Raw genomic sequence first — 24,043 nt, 5'->3', positions numbered from 1 at the left:
ATCACCACAATGTGCTTTACTGTTCTTGGTTTTACTTGGGTAAATATACATGGAACTTACCGGAACTATATATCTCTTGATTCGACTCTTTAGTTTCTCAAAATTTTAATTTTATTATTTAATCTTTCAATTTGTTTTATGTCAGTCATTTAATGGCTTTTGCAATATAAAATTTAAACTAATTACTTATTTTAATAAATTTATTATTATATAAAGTGTATAAAGTATACTAATTATACCGCTAAAAATAAATAGCGTATTTAAATTTTAAAATAAAAAGTCACTAACAGGCATGAATTAAATATATTAAAATGTTACGTATCACAATCAAAATATTTAAAAATTAGATATATCAAAATAAGCGATGTTGAGATAAAGTTCTATGTAATTTTACTTTTTATTTATTACAATTTATTACAAGTTGCTCTTTTATTATACTGCAAAAGCCTCTCATTGACAAAAAGTTAGAAATGACACATGAGACTTATGGCTTTGAATTGATTTGAAATCCAAAGGATAAAATTTCCGTGCCGTGCCAAAGTTCTTGGACCCCTGCTCAGCACGGCCTCACAGCTCGGACTGTATGGACTGGGCTGCGCCGAGCTTCGGGCCAGCCATTTTTCATTTTATTAATTTTATTTAAAATTATTTAAAAATAAAAATAAAAATATTATTTTTTAAAAAAATAATATATAAGTAAAAAAATTTTAAAATTTTAAAATACATTTATAAAAATATTAAATTTTAAATTATTTTTAAATTTTAAAATTTTAGACCAAAATACCCTCCAAACAGTCAATTTTTTGACCGTTGGGAAAGACATTTTAATTCAATAGGCCCACCTCCCAAGTGTCTGTTGCAGCAGACCCTTGGGAGAGCCCCAAAGACAAAGCCCAACTCCCAAAGCATTGGGAGTTGGGCTGGTGCAGGGCAGCAGGGAGCCTTGGGAGCCCGGCTCGGGAGGCACTGGCCACACGGGCCGGGCCGGGCCATGCCGGGGCATCCCCTAAAGCCCGGCACAGCCCAGGCCCGTGTCATGCCGCGCCGTGCCGGGCCACCGGGCCGCGGGAGCAAGGCCTAGCACGACCCGATTTAACTGGCCGGGTCGGCCCGACACGAATGCTACAGTGCTCGTGCCGTGCCTGGCCCGGCCCACTCTCGTGCCTGGCCGAGTGGCCCACGAACCGCTTGGCCCGTTTGACACCTCTATTTGGGGAGAAATTCTACATTATCACACTTGCACCACGTCATCAATAACAAGCCAATCACCTTTCTTCTTTTCAAACAAAAGTACAATAAAAATATTTTTTTTTATAATTATGATGGGACATATATTTCGAAAAGGAGATTTTTGATTAGTTTGTTACGCCACGTCACCAATATACGTGTTGCATTCTAGAATTTTTCCTATTTGGGAGGGAGGGCTCCTTATCAGAGGTGATCCCTCCCTCCTTCCCTCTCCCGTTATCTCTTTCTTTCTCTGTCTTTCTTCTTTTACATCCTTTTGATTGTAATTTTAATATTTTTTTTTTTTGTTTTGTATAGTTAAAATGATTAATCGTCGCATGGTACTTAATGTCCACTGGGATGGACATTTAGTTTGAGATGGGAATAGCCCATAATATATCGCGGTCGAAATATATTGATCGCAATTTGTTTTGATACTACATTTAAGAATTTCGATACGAGAATGTCTAAATCAGTAAATTGTACAAGAAAAGCATTCCGTCTCAAATTCACAATTTGATGTCTACAGTTTTAAATTAATATATAGCTTACGAAATAGTAAATAATAAATCATTCGAAGAAATGATGGAGTTGTTTGAACATTATAGATACACGATGTATATATTTAGAAAGAATTACATCATTGAAGAATTATCAATTGCAGAAGATGCTTCGTAACAATATCGATGTGGATTTTTTCAAATATTTAACGGGTGCTCACGATATTGGTAGCAAAAGTGGCAAGAGGACAACAAGATTGGTAGAATGTAAAAAATTAGGTGAATATTCTATTGAATTGTTAATTATTTTGCTAATAAAAAATTATGTGCACTACAGATTATGGATTAAAGTACCACCATGTGTCCTTCTGAGGATGACGATTGAAATGATCTTGCTCTAGCTATATAGATTATGATCATAATGATTGGTTGAATTATCTTGCGAATATCATTTATAATGAAAAAAACGATCCACATATAAATAATGAATATATATAGATAATTCTGATGAGAAAAATTGAATCACCATTAGAAGAATTTTCCTACGAATAAAAATTGAATAAATCAATATGTCTTAGACTTTAGTGAGTTTAATGTTCAATAAATCAATATCGATTTATCTAACATTAGCCGGACTTGAATTGATCGAATCTATATCGGTGGCATCTTACTCATAATATTCAAAAAAATATAAATTTAAAATTCACTAAAATAATTTATAGTAGGTGATATACACGTGTGCTGACGAACACACGTACGTAATTTCAATACAAAACGCGTAATTCAGAGTATACGCTGGTCAAACGTGTCATGGGCAAAATCGTAATTTTGCCCAGCAGTTATGGCGCTATAAAAAGAGGCGTGGCAACAACGCAAATGGCACCAAACATTTTCAGAATTTCTTTTTTTGAGCTTTATCTTCGATTCCATTTCGCGAGGAAAAAGAAAAAAAAAGGGAGGAAAGAGAGAAAAGGAAACAAAAAAAATAGAAAAAATGGCGGAAGAGGGAGCGGTGATCGGATGCCACAGCGTCGATCAGTGGACTCAGCAACTCGAAATCGCCAACGAGTCCAAGAAACTGGTAATTTCTTCTTCTTTTATCTCTTTGGATCTTCGGTTTGATTTTTGATCCTCTCTTTTAGATGTGGAATATGGGTTGTGGATCTTTGTTTTTGATTTTTTTTTCTTTTTTTCTGGTGTTGTTGATGGGTTGTGCCCTAATTTTGTTGTTAATTAGGGCAGCTATAGGCCATTTTTTAAATAGGCAACCTCAATTTTTATTTGAATTACTCTAGCTTAATGAGTTGAAAATTCTGGTTAAAGTTTTGTTAATCATTCCATTAGATTGGCGAAAAGTAATTAGAATCGTCTTTTGATCCCACCTGATGGGATAAATCTCTAATTTATTTGTTGAAAATACTCAATTTCGAAAAAAAAAATCAAAAGTAACAGATTATCAATTAAAGAAAAAAAAAGTCAAAGGGCCAAAATGACTTGGAGTAGAGATGCCCTTCGTTTTATTGTTAAGATCTGTTTAGTCTCTTTTAATTATGTTTTCTCATATTATCATTATTTAGTTACTGTAAAAATAGTTTTTGCTAAATAAAAGTGTAACAACCCAAGCGGCCAGACAGGAGTTGCAGCAAAGGGGCGGAGTAGTTAAGAAGTGATCAGAGAAGGGAGTATATCATCCTGGAAAAATAAGTAGCAGTAGTTAGTAGAAGAGTAGTGAAGGTAGTTACTTTACTAGCTGAGTAAGGGATAAGAGGAGCAGTAGGTGGCGAGGAGGATTATCGGCGACGTGGGTCCGTCGGGAGTGTTCCGAGGGGCTCCGGCAAACGAGTGAGCTGGCAGAGAGATCGGAAGCGACTAGGGCATCCTTCGATCAGAGGAGGGAGTGGGAGCTGAAGAGGAGATCCACCTGGATCTAGTGATGAAGCCGAAGTAGTAATACTTTGACTGCTGTCGGATCGGGTGAACGGAACTCCGGAGCGAGCACAAAAGGCGGACCCAAGACCCGCCGGTCGAAGGGTCGACCGGGTAGCACACCCGACTATCCGCTTACCCGATTGCAAGGGTTCCTGTGGGTCTGTTAAGTCATCGGAGGCCCAGCAAAGCACCAGATGGCGGCCCACTTAGCCAAGTCTCTATTTTCTACCTTGCTGTTTAGTCCCATAAGATTAGTTGTCTTTCTTTTCAGTATTAAGCATATAGAACTATAAATACGGAGATGTAATGAAAAAAAGAATATGGAATAGAAATATTATCTTCTTCCCCAATTCTCTCTTCTCCTCTTAACCTCTAATCCCTATCTGCCTCCATCTCCTTCTTTCTCTCTCAATCTCCAATCTCTCACTCTTTACCTCTTATCTCAATCCTCATTCCCCCCTAAACACAATTCAATTCCCCAAATTATTGTTACCCAACTGTGCTTCACGCTGGCAATAGGTATTGGCAACCACCATCATCCCTGTCGCCATCCTCGCCTCAGCAAAGTATCGTCATAGGCGGGTTGCGACAGGTCCGGATATTACAATTTGGTATCAGAGCCATCGAGACCTGGGAGACAACAGTGTAGCTGCATGTTGATTCCAATCCATTGGATTGTAGAATCGGCCTGGCAGTAAGAGTTCCCGCGCTGTGAGACTCGCTTGCGAGTGGGACTCAACAAAGGGAGCCACTGTTAGGAGCCTGGGGTGAAGAGACATTACCAGATCTGAAGAGGATGACCACCTGATCATAGCCGAACATCTTGTGGGCAAGGTAACTGTCCGACCGCTCAATTCCTGCATTGAGTATTACCTGTTTCTCTTTAGCCTGCATAAGTAGGAGTGTAACAAGGTGAAGAAGAATTTGGTCCCTGTTTCATCAATCGAATCAGAGACCAAGCCTCAGACTAGCATCCTAGGCCACCTTGTAGGTTATTGTATCCAGCAAGATTGGGGCGAAAAAGGGAAATCGCTTTAAATTCAACAGTAAGAAACTCATAGAAGAAGTAGAGATGGCTGAGGGCACCAGGATGAGAGAGATGAATGAGCACATTAATCTGCTAGAGGACAAGATGCACCAACTTACAACTGAATGCAGTGAGAAGGTCGAGGAAAGATTGCATCAGTTTAGCATTGATTACAGTAAGAAGATGGGGGTGTTAACGCAGCAAATAGATGATTTACAGCAGGAAGGAAAACAGCGGTACGAAGCCATACAGATTGAGGCTGCACGACGCCACGAGACCATGCAGTAGGATATCGCCCGACGTCATGAGCAGTTGCTCAGGATGATGACCACTCAACCTCTGCCATCTAGCTCAGAGTCCACGGGCAAATCAACTGCTAGCAATGTGTCCCTAACCATCAGGGAAGGTCAACAACCTGTAGGTAGCCGCCAGGGCGAAGACTGGGGCAAGGGAATCCTTCCAAACCCTTTTCGAGCCCAAGAAAGGGTAGAGGAGCAGCAGGGGAGACCCAACCCTTTTCGAGCCCAAGAGAGGGTAGAGGAGCAGCAGGGTAGGCCAAACTACTATGTTCCCTATCCGAAGCTGGACTTTCCAAATTTCTGTGGGGAGGAACCCAGGGAATGGGGCAGCAAGTGTGAACAGTATTTCAGGATTTATCAGATTCCAGAGCCACAATGGGTGGAGATCGCAACCATGCATTTCTCAGGGAAAGCCCACAGGTGGAAGGAAGGGTACCTTATCGATAAAATAAACATCACTTGGGAGGAGCTGTCTAAGGCAGTGTGCAAGAGGTTCGGAGACTCCGGCATAGGGAGATATGTTAGAGAGTTCAACAAGCTGACACAAACTAGTACCGTAGAGAAATATCAGGAGAGATTCGAAGACCTGAGAGCCAAGATGCTCTTCCTTAACCCCACACTTAGCGAGCGACATTTTATCGAAAGTTACATAAGCGGATTGAAGGAGGAGTTGTACCATTTATTGATTTATCGCACCCCACCACCTTGGAAGAGGTATATGAGCAGGCAAGATTAAATGAGCAAGCATTATCGATTATAATGAGAAAGAGCAGAACTGGATATCGGGCACCTGTAGGGACTGCCACAGGGAACAGTGGATATAAGGTGGCCACTCCTGGAGGGGAGGATAGAGCAAGTTATCCTAGAACCGCCAACCCACAACAACTAAACAATAGGCAGTTATTTGAGCACAGGAAGGCAGCAGGCTTGTGCTACAGGTGCGGGGAAAAGTATCAGCCGGGGCATCAGTGTCAAAGCAAGACTTTACACCTCATCAGTGGTCACGAGGAACCCGACGAAGTATTTGACGAAAGATTACTCCAAGAGGTGGAAGAAGAAGAGCAACAACCCGCAGGGGAAGAAAGCGAGGAGTTAGGCGTCTCTGTACATGCCCTTAATGGTCAGCACCATCATGACACGATCAAGGTGCAAGGAGAAGTGGGGGGCAAGGCAGTGACCATACTAATTGATACGGGAAGCACACACAGCTTCATCGATTTCCAGGTGGCCAAGGAAGTTAAGGCACATATGACAGAAGCTTCACCTCTAACGGTGACCGTAGCCAACGGCCACAAGGTGGTGAGCAAACTCAAGTGTACCGACTTTAAATGGGCCATGCAAGGAGAGCCCTTCCAATTTGAATTGAGGGTGATCAGATTGGACGGATCAAGCATCATTTTGGGCATCGATTGGCTCCGGACTTACGGCAAGGTAACCTTTGATTACTCCAATCTTTTGGTGACTTTCATAAAAGAGGGGAAGCAAATAAGTCTCAAGGGCATATCCGAGGGTTCCAAGATGGAAGAGGCTGCAGCTGAGTTGAAAGCCATTACGGCGGTGCAATGGTACAAAGCCGGCTTAGAGGGGAACTGTTGTGCTATCGGGCATTACTATTCCAGTGAAATTCTAGAAAGGGAGAAGGACATACCCCTGCCAGTGCAGCAAGTGTTGACTCAATTCGAAGGAATATTCCAGGAGCCACAAGGGTTGCCACCCAGTAGGAGCCAGGATCACAGAATTCCACTTAATTTCGATGCCAAGCCGGTCAGCTTGAGACCTTATCGGTATAGCCATGAGCAAAAGAACGAAATCGAGAGACAAATCAAGGAGATGCTACAAGCTGAGATCGTACAGCCGAGTACCAGTCCCTATGCCTCGCCGGTGCTGTTAGTCAAAAAGAAGGACAACAGTTGGCGTTTCTGCGTGGACTATAGGCAGCTCAACAAGGCGGCTATTAAGGATAAGTACCCAATACCTTTGATAGATGATTTGCTCGACGAATTGGGAGGATCCGAGTATTTTTCCAAGATCGACTTAAGGTCGGGTTATCATCAAGTGAGGATGCACCCAGACGACGTTCATAAGACGGCATTCAAAACTCATAGCGGACACTACGAGTTTCTCGTCATGCCGTTCGGGCTAACGAACGCGCCGGCGACATTCCAAGCCATCATGAACGAGGTATTCTCCCCTTACTTGAGGAAGTTCGTTCTTGTGTTTTTTGACGATATACTTGTGTACAGCAAGGATTTGGCGAAGCATGTCGAGCACCTTAGACAGGTGCTTATGGTGTTGAAGAGTAATAGCCTATTTGCAAAGAGGAGTAAGTGCTTCTTCGGACAGACACAAGTCGAATTCTTGGGACACATAATATCTAAAGAGGGAGTTGCTACAAACCCGGCGAAAGTGGAAGCCATGAAGAGTTGGCCAATTCCCGCTTCGGTGAAAGAGCTGAGAGGGTTTTTAGGTCTCACTGGCTACTACAGGAGATTTATCAAAGGATATGGCAGCATAAGCAAGCCCCTCACCGAGCTGCTAAAGAAGGATAATTTCGGTTGGAATGAGAAAGCGACAGAGGCCTTCGAGAAGCTCAAGGAAGTAATGACTACTGCACTGTGTTGGCAATGCCAGACCACTTCAAACCTTATACTTTGGAAGTGGACGCGTGGGGGAACGGAATAGGAGCTGTGCTTACTCAAGATGGGCGCCCTATCGCTTATATCAGCAAGGCCATATGTCCCAAGAACATGGGGTTATCCACATATGAGAAGGAGTTCCTCGCCATTTTGTTGGCAGTTGCTAAATGGAAGCATTATCTTAGCTCACGACCGTTTGTGATCAAAACTGATCATGAGAGTTTGAAGTATTTGCTAGATCAGAAGATAACAACAGCAATTCAACAAAAAGGTATGTACAAACTGATGGGATTGGATTACACCATACAGTATAAGAAGGGAAGGGAAAACATAGCAGCCGATTCCTTGTCAAGGAGGAGGAGGGAAGAAGGGGACAGCATGGCCATCACAGCAATCATTCCGACTTGGGTACAAGAGGTGACCAACAGCTATGAAGGAATACCACAAATACAGAAGATAATAGCAGAGTTGCTGCTGGACCCTGCAGCTCACCCGAACTATTCCTACTGCCAGGGAGTGCTCAAGTACAAGGGAAGGATTTACATTGGGAGCATGGGAGATCTGAAGGGGAAATTAATGGAGCAGATGCATGCCTCCTCACTGGGTGGGCATTCGGGAATGAACCACACTTACAAGAGAGCAAAGCAACTTTTTTACTGGCCAGGAATGAAACAAGATATAGAAAAAAGGGTCAAGGAGTGTGAAATCTGTATTAAGAACAAGGTAGATGGCACTCCTTACGCGGGGCTTCTCCAACCCCTACAGATTCCCACGCAAGCCTGGCAGGAGATCAGTATGGACTTCGTGGAGGCTTTACCAAGGTCCGAGGGGAAGGACACAATCCTAGTGGTGGTTGACAGACTCACTAAGTACGCACACTTCATCTCCCTCACCCACCCCTATACTGCACAGGAAGTAGCTAAAGCATTCTTAGATACAGTGTATCGGCTACATGGGTTACCCAAGGGGATAGTGTCGGATAGAGATAAGGTATTCACCAGTCAGACCTGGCAAGACCTCTTCAAATTGCTGGGAGTCAAGTTACAAATGAGCACTGCTTATCACCCCCAGACCGACGGACAGACCGAGCGAGTAAATAGGTGCCTAGAGACCTACCTTCGCTGCATGACCTTTCAATATCCACACAAATGGCATAAGTGGCTAACTTTAGCCGAATGGTGGTACAATACTAATCACCATACTCCCCTGGGAATGACCCCCTTCCAGGCCTTATACGGCTACCCTCCACCTACTCACGCGGCGACCAATCTAGGCATGGATACGGGGCCTCTGGTCGAAGAATGGAGCAAGGAAAGGGACAAGATGGTGAGCCTACTGAGGGAAAGGCTCAAGGAGGCGCAAAACAGGATGAAGCAAAATGCTGACCGGAAGAGAGTGGACAAGGAATATCAGGAAGGAGAAATGGTTTACCTGAAGCTTCAACCCTACAGACAGAGCAGCGTAGCACTACGGCGCAACATCAAACTCACCTCGAGGTATTACGGACCCTTTAAAATCTCCGCGCGGGTCGGGCCAGTAGCCTACAGGCTACAACTACCGGAGGGATCAAGAATCCATCCCGTTTTTCATGTCTCACTCCTTAAGAGGGGGGTACCGACCTCCGCCCAGTCGTCTCCTACTGTACCCCTCGTAGGAGAAGGAGGTCAGCTCCTGGCGCAGCCGGAGAAGGTACTGGATCGACGACCGGTGCGGAGGGGAAACAGGGCGGTAACTCAGGCCCTCATCAAATGGAGCAATCTCGACGAAACAGAGGCGACATGGGAGGACTACTGGAGCATCAAGGCTCAGTTCCCCGATTTCGACCCTTGAGGACAAGGGTCGCCTTGAGGGGAGGGGAGCTGTAACAACCCAAGCGGCCAGACAGGAGTTGCAGCAAAGGGGCGGAGTAGTTAAGAAGTGATCAGAGAAGGGAGTATATCATCCTGGAAAAATAAGTAGCAGTAGTTAGTAGAAGAGTAGTGAAGGTAGTTACTTTACTAGCTGAGTAAGGGATAAGAGGAGCAGTAGGTGGCGAGGAGATTATCGACGACGTGGGTCCGTCGGGAGTGTTCCGAGGGGCTCCGGCAAACGAGTGAGCTGGCAGAGAGATCGGAAGCGACTAGGGCATCCTTCGATCAGAGGAGGGAGTGGGAGCTGAAGAGGAGATCCACCCGGATCTAGTGATGAAGCCGAAGTAGTAATACTTTGACTGCTGTCGGATCGGGTGAACGGAACTCCGGAGCGAGCACAAAAGGCGGACCCAAGACCCGCCGGTCGAAGGGTCGACCGGGTAGCACACCCGACTATCCGCTTACCCGATTGCAAGGGTTCCTGTGGGTCTGTTAAGTCATCGGAGGCCCAGCAAAGCACCAGATGGCGGCCCACTTAGCCAAGTCTCTATTTTCTACCTTGCTGTTTAGTCCCATAAGATTAGTTGTCTTTCTTTTCAGTATTAAGCATATAGAACTATAAATACGGAGATGTAATGAAAAAAAGAATATGGAATAGAAATATTATCTTCTTCCCCAATTCTTTCTTCTCCTCTTAACCCCTAATCCCTATCTGCCTCCATCTCCTCCTTTCTCTCTCAATCTCCAATCTCTCACTCTTTACCTCTTATCTCAATCCTCATTCCCCCCTAAACACAATTCAATTCCCCAAATTATTGTTACCCAACTGTGCTTCACGCTGGCAATAGGTATTGGCAACCACCATCATCCCTGTCGCCATCCTCGCCTCAGCAAAGTATCGTCATAGGCGGGTTGCGACAGGTCCGGATATTACAAAAAGTTGAGTTGAGTCTCCTGTGAGCATTTGTGCTTGTGTCTTTTTAACCGTCATGTCGTTTTTAATACTATTAACGGTGTATCCCATTAAGTTTTATTTATTAGCGCTGCGCGGATCTTGAAAACATCTGACTCATATGCTTTTAAAAGCACAGGAGCTCAACTCATAAAAGTTTTGATGTCATTAGGACAGTATATGTGCATATATTTATATTGCTTTATTGTAATACCTAAGTATGTTTATTTTGATTCCAAAGAAACATGAGTTAGTCTTGTTAATATGACTTCCTCTCAGATCATTTAACTTGCAATTTTATTCAAATTTTGCGGTTAGATAATTATTAGAAGTGACAAATGTGGTTAAAGGGCATAGATTCATCTCCAAGAACTTTAATAAGAATATAAATTAGTGTATGTTGGCTTTAGGCCCTGATAACTTATTAGGTACGAGAATTTCTTTGTGTGATTGGAGGCGAGGAGTTCAATTTTGTTCCTTGAAGGCCCTTGCAGGCCTTGTCTCGATGCATTAACATTTATTTTGTATATCCCTTCGATTTACTCAAAAAAAAAAAAAAAATTTGTAGTACTTGGTTGATGAGGAGTTTGATCAAATGTCTATAATGAATACCATGTTCGGCAAGTCATTTTTTTGCTTTTAGGGTAACATAGATCGCCTCACAAGTGAAATATGCGATCCTAATGTATCATCAATTGCCAAAGTTTTCAAGGAGCAAAATTCAAATTCTTAGCTTTCAATCATAGAAGAACTTTTCATACTGAATAAGTTATCATTTTATATTTTATTCGGACTCCAAATAGGCCAAATTAGAACAAAGATGTCTACCATCACTATTGTAATGTTAGTTAAGAGCGAGCACATAATTTTGGGGCATCACAGGATTGATTTTGCAGTATTTTTTTATTTGATTTTCATTTTGAGATCCTCAAAACCATTACTTTGCAAGAAAAGCAAAGGTTTCAAATTGGATCTTTTGCTTTTGGTTGCCCAGAAGCTTGTTTAGCTTCCCACCACAACAAAAGTTGCAGGCTTTTCGCCCACCAAACTTCTAGTTTCTTGAAGCTTCTGCTTTTTAGCATTAGAAAAAATGACTCCGAAAGCTAGTGCAAAAGGACTCTTTGTAACATTGCTTTTTTCGCCGATACAGGTGGTGGTCGACTTCACTGCTTCGTGGTGCCCGCCCTGCCGCATGATCGCCCCGGTGTTTGCCGAGTTTGCCAAGAAGTACCCTAATGTCATTTTCCTGAAAGTGGATGTTGATGAGCTGAAGGTAAAGTTACTGTTTGTAGACAAAATATGTATCAATTTCTTTTGCTCTCTCTTCTCCAAGGTAACAAGTTTTGCTTGAACAACAGAGTGTGGCACAAGATTGGGCGATCGAAGCAATGCCGACCTTTGTATTCCTGAAGGAGGGGACTATCGTTGACAAGGTTGTCGGTGCTAAGAAGGAAGAGCTGCAGAAGAAGATCGAGCAGCTTATGGCTGCATAAGTGCTAAGATTGTTATGGTTTAGTAAGGATGATATGTTGGTAACATCTGCTTCCATGTAGGATTCTGATCTAAAAGACTTGTATGCTCAATAATGGTTCTATACTATCATGATGGATAATCTCAAAATTCTAAGTGTGGTGAGTGTGGTACTGTTCCTTTAATGGATACATATGGTGTTATGCTTGAATGAACTTGGTATTATGTATTTGTTCTTCTGGTTCTGCTGTCAATGTTGGCATCATAAATGTTTAATGATTCATTGCTACTTTTCACTGGAAAAAAGAAAAAAAAAAAAGTACAAATAATTCAAACAGACGACTGCTTGAAGATGTAAATGCTTCTGTATTTGCTGCAGCAGGAAGCTGAAATCAGCTTCCAGAATGCCATTTTCCGAAGAGTCTGGAAGTTGATTTTTTTCTCCGTGTTGGTAAAAAATCAAATGAGGATCAAAACCAGTACACAAATGTCTAGGTCCACCTTGCGAGGGAGGGAGAGGTCGCAAGTTCGATCCTGCATGCATGGCTGGGTATAAGTTGAAACTTCTCATGCACAATAATTCGCTGACGAAATAGCCACTTCATTTTTCATGCCCACAATGACATATCGGTTATCGTTTCTTCCTGCACGCACAAATCGGCCTCTTACTATACCTAGTGGATCATCAGCTTCTTCAGTTCCACTCGGAACTCGGCACAAACAACAGATTCAGCTGTGACCAGCTGCATTTCAAAGAAGTCGAAACAACCAATATCGCTGAGATCGTTTTTATTCACCTACGACGACATACAACTAGACATCAGTTGCCATTTACAGAAGAAAACATTAGCTCACCGATGGCCATACGGTCGATGCAGATTCACAAAAGATAGAAAATTTTACATTCATTTCTGCTGGAAAATAGCTTAATAAAACTGCAGGTTGCAGGTGTTGTTGATTCAGTACTGCAACTCAATGAAGACGACCAGATTCTGTTAACATTTGATAACATCTAACCGCTAAACGGAAAACATACATGTGACATAACACTGTTAATTTGGTACCGCAATATCAGTCGCATTGCGGACGAAAGTGCAATCCATAGGATCACCTGTAGATGAGCATAAATCATATTAAACCAAACTCGCATATAGCATGAGAAATAATTAAATCACTTATCTACCAAATTTTTGATAAAAAGGTTCTACTGACCTTCTGTACAGAGCCTTTATATCTTCGCTTAATTGGGAGCTCTCCAGGAACACATCTTGACAGCTATCGATATCAACGGAGTCCAATTCAAACTCCTGGCGGCTACAGTACTCGCTCCACTCAAACCACATTTTCGCAATCAACTCCTTCCGAAACGAGGTATTATGGACTTCCTCCTCTGGGGAATCAGCGGCCACCAACCGGTACGTGTACACTTTCTTCGTTTGGCCCGGCCGAAACGCACGCCCGATAGCTTGGCGCATAACCGAAGGGTTCAGATGAACGTCTAAAATCACAACCCTAGATGCACCTACAAGAGATATACCCTCACCACAAGCCTTGATTGAGCCGAGAAGAACCCTAGCATCAGGGGAATTGTTGAATTGCTCCATCGACCACTCTCTATTCTCAGAACTTGAATCACCAGAAATAATAAATATATGCTTTCCTACATGCCATCCTTTTTCTTTCACCATCAGCCTTTCCAAGAATTTCAAAGGGAGAATGTATTGACTAAAGGCGAGTAGCTTCTCGCCAGAAGACTCGGTGAGAGCCAAGATGTTTAGGAAAAATTTAGCTTTCACGCCATCTCTTGCATCCAATGCTTCAATCAAATTATCAATGTTTTCATCTTTAAATGAAGCAGCCCTGTCCGCCACCGCATTCTCTGAAATGCTCAAAAGGTGTGGATGCATGTAAACAGCAGTTCCCACAGCACTTCTTTTGAACTTCTCATACTTTTCTAACTTGCGAATAGTTTGTTTCTGCTTTGCGGTTAAATTCAAAAGCACAGTAAAATCAACCAGCCCCGGCAATTCATCCAAGAAATCACCTTTATAGTAATGAAGAACGTCCTTCGTCATTTCCCTGAGGTCCTGAATAACGGTAATTTTTCTCCTAAAATTTTCGTCATTTTGCAAAGTCTCCTCCACTAAATCATAGAACATGTTATCCACAGCTCCTTTGGAAAGCCTCCTATTACCCGCTATGGCTACCCTGCTAAGGACCCTCTTAACAATAGCTCGCGAACCCTCGAACCTTAAAAACTTTGGGCGCACAAGGTTCAAAATATTAAACACTTCCCTAACATGATTTTGAAACAAGGTACCAGAAAGCACTACTTTTCGCCGAGTTTGAACTTTAGCAAGTGAATCTAGCACGTAAGTGTCTTCATTTCGCGGCGTGTGGCCTTCATCAAGTATGAGAAGACTCGGAACTTTTAAGAGCCTTTCTTGGCAAGCAGCAGCTACTTTACTGGCTGCAGCACCACATATTATAGTCGAAAACTGCTTATAACCCAAGAATAAAATGCTCTTGTTCTCTTGCCATCTAGTCAATACCTCCAACTGTTCTGCTCTGCTATCAGCCTTAACAGAGTAAAAATCATATAAAGGTATGTCCTCCACTTGCCATCGCTGGAACTCTTTTTTCCATGTAGGGAGAATTCCTTTAGGGAGAACAACAAGGGGCCGCGCAAAAGGGTACTTGGCTAGGAAGCTTTGGATAAAGCTTATGAGCATGAAGGTTTTTCCTGAGCCAGGTGCATGAGCTAGGATGCAACCACTCGGCTTGTCAGTAACCAAATTTCTGACCAAGAAATTGAATCCTTCTAACTGATGCGGCTTCATTTGCTTTGAGTGCCTAGGGTGGATAGAAATATCTTCCACTGTAAAATCATCTTCGGAAACTTTAAGTGGGCCATATTCAACATCGTCATCTACATCCTTTGATGATCCAGATATGCGGGTCCTTGCCACCCGTGTTCCCTGAGCACACAAAGAGGCACCCATCAACTCTTTCGTAACATTTCTTTAGATGCAGAGAACAAAATGGTGCTGCCACTGACTAATATTCTGACTAATACATAAGTCGAGGAAATCTATAACCCATATCTGGAGGGTCATTCTAGCATACATTGTGAGACTACAACAACAAATGGAAGAGCAAGACAGGAAGAGCAAAGAAGAGTTCACAAGGCAATGTGTAATTATGACAAGAAAGTTGAGCGGTGAATATTACACAACATATTTGATCAATGCTCGCTTAGACTAGCCAATTCCGGACGTATATGGCTTGTTCAGTTTTTCTAATATCAATCGTACCAAATTGTGTTATACTAGGATAGTTGGCTTGTACAATGACGATGCCCTTGTGCCTAATATGGTGAAACTTGGAAGTTTCATTCTCATAACGGGTCTAAAATTGACCAGAGAGAGGCTATTAGCAGGCAGTAATTGTCCTATTTGTAGAGAAGCACAAGATTAAGCAAGACCTGCTCTATCTCACACCCTATATCTGTGAAATGTCCTTAGAAATACAAGCTTTATGCAACAATCAACAGTTATTGTAGGGCCATCCATATGTACTTCTTCCATACCTTTCGTAGAACAACAAACTGAGTCACCTTTTGTACCCAGCCCCCCAAAAAAAAAAAATCAAGTTGCAATTTGCAGAGAAATAAATTAACTTTTGGCATTAACAGTTCTTGCACAATAAATAATTGTGAATGATCAAATACAACATTACCTTTATCCATTGATAGTCAAAAATAGTGTCGATACTTTTCTGAATAACTCCACACACACGGCAAACAAGGCCGAGATCATCCTCAAGAACATAAGAATGGCTGCATTCTTCTGTTTGAACAATAGATGGCTCATCTGGTGAGGCAATCTGGAATAACCACAAAATAAGGCATAATCAGATCACTTTCATGCTGAATTTTGACCAACAAAAATTCATGTAAAACAAGGATGCCTACACAAAGTTTAGTGCTGTACGACTGAACAATGGGATTGCACAAGAGTCAGCCTCAAGTTCAAATTACAAGGTTGCTAGCTGACAAGATCTTCATTTTACAGAATGAAATCAAGTCATGCAGAAACATGCCTTTGTTCAAAATATGATACATTAAGCCAATGGTAAGTGGTTTTGCTGCCAAAGTTTCATGTATTCGAAATACTGTCGGCAGGAACAAGCCTTTAAAAATCTTAAATGAAACCCAACATCTATGTCGAAGAAACCCTATCCCTTCCTAAGTAGACCCAAACTCAGAGAAGAGGTCTTTCTGTTTTTTGCTTCTAGCAATCAGGCTCCAAAGAATGAGCCCGTAATTGTTATTATGCTTCATATTGAAAATACTAAAAACAAATGAAGTTTTTTGGAAACAAAGTGGTAATCAAACTAACTCACTTAGTTTGAACAACTCAGAATGTGCAAGGAATCTTAGGAGCGGGATCATAAGCTAATTAGAAATGCTAAGATATAGGCAAAAGTGTAATATTATATTTATTGTCACCTTTGAAAATTCCATTGCTAATGACATGTCGTTCCAGAGATCTTCTAGACCATCACTTTCCGGTACATCTGTCTCATGCTGCTGGGAACTCTGCATAATTGGCAAATGGTTTTCGACCACAGATGAAAAAATTGTTGAATTTTCTTGCATACCCACAGGAGTCATAGTTGAATTCGCAGCTGATTTTCTCCTCTTTCTCTTTCGACCACTATGATCTTCAATTTCTTGCCTTTGAATTCTGTTCACTGCTTGAGTTTCATCCTACAAATTGTAAGAACATCAATTATACGCTCTATCGAAGCTGTTTGTCACCTTTCAGTCAGAATAAAATATATCGACCATGAGCAGAACAGGTTGCTTTAGGATTGATCACAGCAGCTTAGTATAGTGGTTTAAAGAACAAACATAGACAGTTCATGTTACTGAAAAGAAATGAATGCAGTAAACTATAGGAAGAAAAATATATATAAGAAAGAAATCTCAAAAGCAAGATAATCTTTGGTAACAAAAATGAAGAACCACAAATTGCTTTTCTCACGATCACCAAATTGAATATTACCGAAGAAGTTAATTATAGGGCAAAATAACTTTCAATAATCTAATTGGTAGTAAGTGATATTATCCTAGGCCAAATGACATAAAACCTCAACAAAAACTAATGAAGCTTCAGCTTAAAAGTACTAGCGACAGCCTGCTAATGCATGGTTAGACAAGATATTCTGATTTGAAGGTTACAACTCTCTTTAGCAACGGTTAGATGTGTTGTTTTATGTGGATATACATCAGTTACGAAAACAGGTCAAAGTACTAATTGAAACTTATTTAAGTATCCAACAGATGAAGATCCCGATTCACATCTTAATTCCACCTAAATCTAAGGTCAAGAAATACTGCCATTGCAAACAACAAAATTATTAGAACTATTGCTAATATGGGTACTTTTGGTTACACACCAGAAACAATTTAATAAAAGTAGATCAACTACGAACGTAAGGCTTAGTTACCACATTTTCTCGTCTCAAAATTTTGGGAGATAAATATTTATCTCTAGATCTGCTACGAGCATTTGCAACTACATGTCTAATTCGGTGTTTAACATTGTAGTGTTGTACATACATGCATGAAGCAAATACTGGACAAAATTAGGATTATCATAAGGTGGATGTACCTGTCAATAGTATTACATGCTACTTGATAGAAGAGTAATTTAGCCTTTAAAAGGATTGAAGAGAGAATTCTCAAATCACTGATAAGAAATTTCATATCATATAACAACTAAAGTGCTTTAGAGAAGACTTTGACTCTGACATCTAAATACAACGCTATAAAGGTGGGGATAAACAACTATGAGTTTCAGAAGACTTGGGGGGTAACAAAGTAAAGAATCATCTTACATTTTCCACTTGACATCTGAAAAGTAGACCAACATATTATGAAAATGCCGTAAGACAGATCCTGAGTTGGTAATATAACAGTATACGATGGAACCCTCTAATACGGTTTGAGTCTAAGCATTTATGTGTAATTCCTGACACATTTTGGAAACAACAGAAGATTAGATGCAAAAATTTTGCGCATCACACTCATAGGCTATGGTCTGGTAATCACTGTCTACAAGCAGACTTTTCCAGTGAAATCATAACTACACTACTTATTATCACAGTTAACAATCCAGCCAAATTTAAGAAAAAAATTCTACATTACTTCATTCCTAGCGAACGAAGTATTATTCATTTAATGCAGTCACTATATCTATCTTACTATGTAAGAGAGAATAAAAAAGAAAAATCTCACTTACAAATTAACTGCATCTTACAAAAAGGAAACTTAAAAGTAAAAACACTACTATTGACTACTCACCACAACATCTTGCAACCGCTGCTCTTCAGACACTTTTTGAAGTACAACTTTCTGATATTGCACTGTGGGCTGCCAATCAGCTCTTGGAGCAGTACGGCCAGCGAAGCTAGCATTTGTATGGTTATATGGAACGAGCTGGTTAAAATTACTTTCCTGAGCTACCACCATAGCCTGTTTTAGCTGATTCAATAGATTATTTGGTCTCCACGCTCGAAAATCAAGTACCGTGCTTTGAGGAAAGGAAGCATGTTTCCTTCCTGCTTGGCGGTTTGCATCATCGTCATCTGAATCAATATCTATAACTGACGAATTATCTTTTTCTTTGTTTTCCGGGCAAGAATCTGAAGGACCAGTACCAGTTTCTGGCACTTTCTCATGTGATTTCTCTTCTGCAACTTCAACAGAATGATTGGCTGAATCATCGACGTTGTCTTCATCCAAATCAATTACTTCTGTAGGAGCTGGAGCTTTACGATTTAGTCCAGCTGATGAATTAGAACATCTATTTGAGCCACCGGTCACTGTGTTAGAAACTTTACCTAGAAAAGGATTTGCATGCGATTGTTGTAATCCAGATAAGAAATTGATAAACTGCACCCTATGAGCATGAATGCTTTCATACTCTTTGGTTACACTCCCATATCTTCCATTGTCCAGTCTCTCTAGAATACCGGATAAAGCAAAACCATTTGAAAAGTTTATAATATTCCCAGAATGTTGTTCCTTGTTTACACCATCAGACTGCAAAGCTGTCGCATTTGATGCAAATTTCTTGTTCTTATCTTCATTGCGGAGTTCCATCCTTCTACGTCTCTGAATCTACTGATCTGCAAATACACAAAAAAAGGTATCATAGGTCATATTATAGTAATAGGCATTACGTAACAAGAGCAATTGTTCAAGTGAAAATTGAAAACATGAAAGAAAAAAGGAAATATATCTGATTGTTTAGAGGGAAAAAAAATATAAAAATAGAAATCATTTTAGGGAACTGATAAAGCAATACAACAAACTTTATAAATGCCACATTGGGATATGGAAGATGATAAAATATGCTGACAACTGAAAGAGAATAATCATTTTAAGAAACATGACGTAAGCATTAGATTTGAAGATTCAAATTTATCCAAGAAGTAGGGGTACTAGAATATGAAATATAAGGTACAAGCATATACTAAAAGACCAGTAGATACACAAAAAGGGAGTCAAGGCACTTGTTTAGCCTAGGTTCTGCTTCTACTACCAGTCGTAGCAATCTCCAACAGACCATCTGGCAAATAAAAAAGTCTAAAGCTTCTGCTGCAGCAGGAAGCTGAAACAAGATTTTGGGCCCTAAGAGAAGATCCAATTGGGAAATTTCCTTTTTTGTGGAGAGAAGCTGTTCAGAGGATCTTAACATAGTGCTCCGTCTAAGAGCACTACCAAGAATATTAGACAACACTTCATTAAACAATAATGCGTGTTGTAGTAGGACCAAACAAAACCGCAAGATTGAAGGAAGTATAACCTAGTGTGCAAATTATGTCCACCAAACACAAAAAAGAGATGCATGCACAATTACATCTTATGTCATCTTTTTAACACATCAGGTAAATTCTTTTCTTGATATTTAAAAGAGCACATGAAAATAACCACATGCATGTACTCATCTGTCAAATTATTACTCACATTCTCAAAAATAGTTAAGTGGCTATGGTTCCATTTGAAATGCCCTAACTAGCCTACTAATATAAATAGCATAAAACAAGCATTTAATCACCAAACTCGAAAAGTTTATGCTTATGTGTCCTACCACTCATATAATTTTATCGAGAATATCATAGCTGACAAGTTAAGGAAAAGAGAAAAGAATGAAATAAATTATGATAAGACTAAAAGGTACACAGAAGAGCGATATAAAGAGAAGTCATTCACTCCTATAGACCTTTTAACTAGCTCTGACACCAAATGATGCACATCCAAGATTTACAAATGATAAAGGGGGCAAGAGGTTCAAACTATATTGTTTGAGTTAGATAAAAATTGTGACTCGTCAAAAAGAGAATAAAGTAGAAAGATAGCCAAGAGTTGATAGAAAATAAGGTTGGAAGGATCTTGATTTGATAAGTCTATCATTCAAAAAATGATAAGATTATGTATAATCTCATCCTATCCTGCTCAAGATTTCTTCTTAAGTATCATATCTTCAACTTTTAATCCTATCTTGTATTTGGAATTCAAACTAAAACCATCTGAGTAACCTTATTAATCTGTACTCAAAATTTATACCAAATAAACGGATTGCGTGGATAAAGTTTTTTTAAAAAAAACTAAAACCATGCTCTGCTAGATGTAACTGGACCTAACCTGACATCATCTGCAAAATTTCAGTCCATATCAAGTTCACATTCAATCATACAAAACATATAAACTAAATCATGTGAAAATTTATCCAACACAGCGCGATTTTTTACAATTTTACAATGCCTTTTGTGTAAATCATGTTACTCCCATCTAAGGGACCACATTCCTTGAATTAATCTCATAACTTATAAGCCACTTCTCTACATTCTACACCAACAACTTGAACTACACTATTTAGCTATTTAGGTTACATTTTCACCACTTCAAGCAAAAAAAAAAATTTAAAAATAAAAAAAAAAATTAAAACAACACCTACAAATCAAACATGCATACAAAAAACCTAAAATGGCTACCTCAAAGCATTAACCTAGAAAAAGGAAAAAAAAAAACCTAAAAAAGAAAAATTAAGATCAACCACCCCACAAAAATGGGATCTAAAAGAAAGGGAAAATGGAGAAACTAGGGCATGATTTGAGCAATTATGGTTTGAAAAAAAGGGGCGAGAACAACAAGAAGTAATTTGAGAGGAAGAGAGAGAACTCACCCATAATTTTTTTTTTCCTTCTTTTTTTTTTTGTTTCTTTTTTCCCCCCAAAAATGGAGAAGGTGCTGCGCAAAGAGAGATTCTTGTCTTGTTGTTTCTTGGCAGTGATTTTATAGTGGTTGTGGGATTTGAGGGGGAGGGCTGTCTTCTCTCCTCCTCCACTTGCCGTCCGGATTCCGACGCTGCTGAGTGCTGACTGCAGGCCGCACGGTAGAGAGAGAGAGAGAGAGAGAGAGAGAGAGAGAGAAAGCGAAGTCGCGGAAAACGCTGGAGCAAGGTTCTTCTGGGCGCGCCAAACAATAATGGGCTTTAATGGGCTGGATGAACTTTATTGGACTGGGCTTCATTAACATTATCGGTTGGGCTCCTGAGAAAATTGCACATTAGTCCCAAAACTTTTCGGCCTTTTCTTACGTTCAAATTCGAGACTCATATACTGAACCAATTTGAAACTTTCCACTGTATAAGCTTGGCAAATTCTAGAAACTGGTTTCCAATTTTTTTTTTTTTTTNAAATGATATATAATTTAAATAAATTTCATATATTTTTTTTACCTAGAAAGAAAGGAAAAAAAAAAGGAAAGTTGCTCTTTAATGAGACCCACTAAACTATAGGCTATTATAAAATGGTGCTCTAAATTTCATATTTTGGGGATAATTTTATATGCATCCAGCAAAAATGTGAATTGTAAATTTAACTCTACAAAATTTTAATTATTAAATCTATTCTTCGAAAGCTCGAAAATATAAAAATTTATCCTTCTAGCTGTTAAATTTTCATCGTTTAGATCATTACCTGCGTAAGAAAATAGTCTTTTTAAAATCTTTGTAAGAATTTATAATTTATAATTCACATTGAATAACACCAAAGTTAGAATAATAATAAGAAATAGTATATAATGTTTAACATAAATAAAAATATATTATCTAAGGATAAAATATATTTCATTTAGTTAAATAAAAAAAAGATGTTAAATTTGATTGTTTTAATAGGTACTGATAGTTAGCTATTCAAGTTTTATTTGCTAAAAAAAAAAATTAAGTCATTTTATTTTTAACTTTTAGAAAAATAAATAAATTGGGAGGGTAGAAAATGAATTAAGCTTCGTCAGTCACCCAGCGATTGTTTGTTTTTCTAGAAAATATTACAGAAAATAGTTTTCGAATCGAAAAAGTATTTTTCACTAATTTTGTCGTTAAAAAAAACAGTTTTTCTCTAAACATTTTTTTACGGAATTTATGAAAGTAATGTTTTCGTTTTCAAACTTTTTATTCAGAAAATAAAAATTGTGAAATAGAATGTTCTCCATAAAAGATTTTTTTTTTTTCAAAAACTAGCTTTTCATATTTTTTTGAGAAATCAAACAACACCCTTGAGAAGGTCACATTTTCTAGAATTACCCTCTAAAATTGGCAAGATTAAATGTATAATGGAAACTTAAATCTTTTGTAGGGAGTGTTGATGAAAATCATAAATGTGTCCATTAATTGCATTTCTTCTATTTTAAAAGGGTTTTTAGATATTTTTATATATTTACATAGGCATATTTGACATTAATAATTTTTTAGAGACCTCTATGTAATTATGAATAGGTGAAAAGATTAATAATTTAAAACCTCGGTCAAAACGGCTGGTTCAACCAATCCGATCACGACCCAGTGTATAAAGCGGCTCGATTCAAACCTTCGAATCGGATAGTTTAAATAACTGCTTTGAACTGTTCAAACCAGCAGTTCAACGATCAAACCGGTGAATCGTTCTGGTTTAAATTAAACCGACCGATTTTTTTTGATCAAGTCATATTAAAATCCATCAACTTCAAATCAATTTAGCTAATTTTATTTTTCATTTGCACAGATTAGGTTTGTAAAAAGTGAAATTTGAAAACTCATATCTACTTAAATTATTCTATGAATCATAATTTTATAATTAAATATGATAAAATAATAATATATGTTTTTTTATATAATAAAATAAAATAATAATTTTATAATTTATTGCATCATTAGTCCCTAACTTTTATCCATTTGTTAACTTTAGTCACTAAGGTCAACATCATTTTAATGCCTTGTTTTGTACCTACGGCCATCTCGACCTAACGCAATATTTATGATTTCATTTGAAATATCTGTGTCGTTGATGTCGAGTTAGGTGTGCGAGCAAATTCTTCTGAAAACTTAAATTAATGCCGAGATTGATCAGAAGTTATCGGACTGTGATCGTGAATTTGTGATCTATATAAATGAAAAGGGTGTGGTCAATTTAGGCTAGGGACTTAATAGCAATGAAAAATTAGTTAAGAGACTCCAGCGTAAAAAAGAGTAATAAGTTTATACAAACCTAAAACCTAACAAAAAAATTGTTGTAATCTTACAACCACTCCATTCCTATGGTTCTTTTTTCTTCACTAGTTTTATTGCTTTTTTTAAATAAAAAAAAACCTAAAAATGGTTGAAAAAAATACTTTTTTTTTTTGGTTGGAGACTTGGTATTACACAATTTTTTAGGATAAACTTTAAATACCACCCCTGTAATTTCGCAATTTCTCACTTTACTATTCTATGGTTTAAAGTATATCAAGTTAGTGTCATGTGGTTTCATTTTTATCTTTTCGTCAGCTTATGCGTTAATATTTCGTTAAATTATGTACAAAAAACTTCAAATACCCCACGTAGGTTTATCGAATATTTACTTTAGTACCTTTTAGTTTTAACTTTGTCACAACGAAAAAAGTTAGTGGAATCGATAATAAAAAGACAACAGAACATTAAATTGATACACTTTAAACCACAGGTACTAAAATGAGAAAATGTGAAACCACAGGGGTGGTATTTTAAGTTTTTCTATTTTTTTATAAGAAAGTAGCGTCCCAATTTCAAAATATCCAATAGGTAA

The 24,043-nt window shown here is 39.1% G+C and overlaps 2 protein-coding genes across 2 annotated transcripts; one reads left to right on the top strand and one right to left on the bottom strand.

Moving 5' to 3' along the window:
- Positions 2,613 to 12,144, top strand: LOC109715150 (thioredoxin H1-like). The gene is made up of 3 exons (XM_020240001.1): positions 2,613 to 2,808; positions 11,571 to 11,693; positions 11,779 to 12,144. Exons 1-3 carry the CDS (start codon positions 2,722 to 2,724, stop codon positions 11,911 to 11,913), a joined length of 345 nt encoding a protein of 114 aa, XP_020095590.1. The 5' UTR covers positions 2,613 to 2,721; the 3' UTR covers positions 11,914 to 12,144.
- On the bottom strand, positions 12,650 to 21,391 carry LOC109715149 (protein CHROMATIN REMODELING 35-like). Its single transcript, XM_020240000.1, has 6 exons — positions 21,148 to 21,391; positions 18,261 to 19,087; positions 16,401 to 16,661; positions 15,629 to 15,775; positions 13,103 to 14,868; positions 12,650 to 13,001 (listed from the first exon to the last, which is right to left on the bottom strand). Exons 2-6 carry the CDS (start codon positions 19,059 to 19,061, stop codon positions 12,998 to 13,000), a joined length of 2,979 nt encoding a protein of 992 aa, XP_020095589.1. The 5' UTR covers positions 19,062 to 19,087; positions 21,148 to 21,391; the 3' UTR covers positions 12,650 to 12,997.

Source organism: Ananas comosus, linkage group 9 (assembly GCF_001540865.1).
Source record: "Ananas comosus cultivar F153 linkage group 9, ASM154086v1, whole genome shotgun sequence".
Taxonomy (NCBI): Eukaryota; Viridiplantae; Streptophyta; class Magnoliopsida; order Poales; family Bromeliaceae; genus Ananas; species Ananas comosus.
The sequence above is the reverse complement of the archived record's forward strand: the minus strand, read 5'-3'. Positions and strand labels throughout refer to the sequence as shown.

Bases quoted from the DNA above. Each gene is read 5' to 3' on its own strand.
- LOC109715150 (XM_020240001.1), top strand. From the start codon at position 2,722: ATGGCGGAAGAGGGAGCGGTGATCGGATGCCACAGCGTCGATCAGTGG. The intron at 2,809-11,570 runs GTAATTTCTTCT...TCGCCGATACAG, and splicing joins CCAACGAGTCCAAGAAACTG to GTGGTGGTCGACTTCACTGC. The intron at 11,694-11,778 runs GTAAAGTTACTG...CTTGAACAACAG, and splicing joins TGGATGTTGATGAGCTGAAG to AGTGTGGCACAAGATTGGGC.
- LOC109715149 (XM_020240000.1), bottom strand. From the start codon at position 19,061: ATGGAACTCCGCAATGAAGATAAGAACAAGAAATTTGCATCAAATGCG. The intron at 16,662-18,260 runs GTGAGTAGTCAA...TACAATTTGTAG, and splicing joins AGCGGTTGCAAGATGTTGTG to GATGAAACTCAAGCAGTGAA. The intron at 15,776-16,400 runs GTGACAATAAAT...TGGTTATTCCAG, and splicing joins TAGCAATGGAATTTTCAAAG to ATTGCCTCACCAGATGAGCC.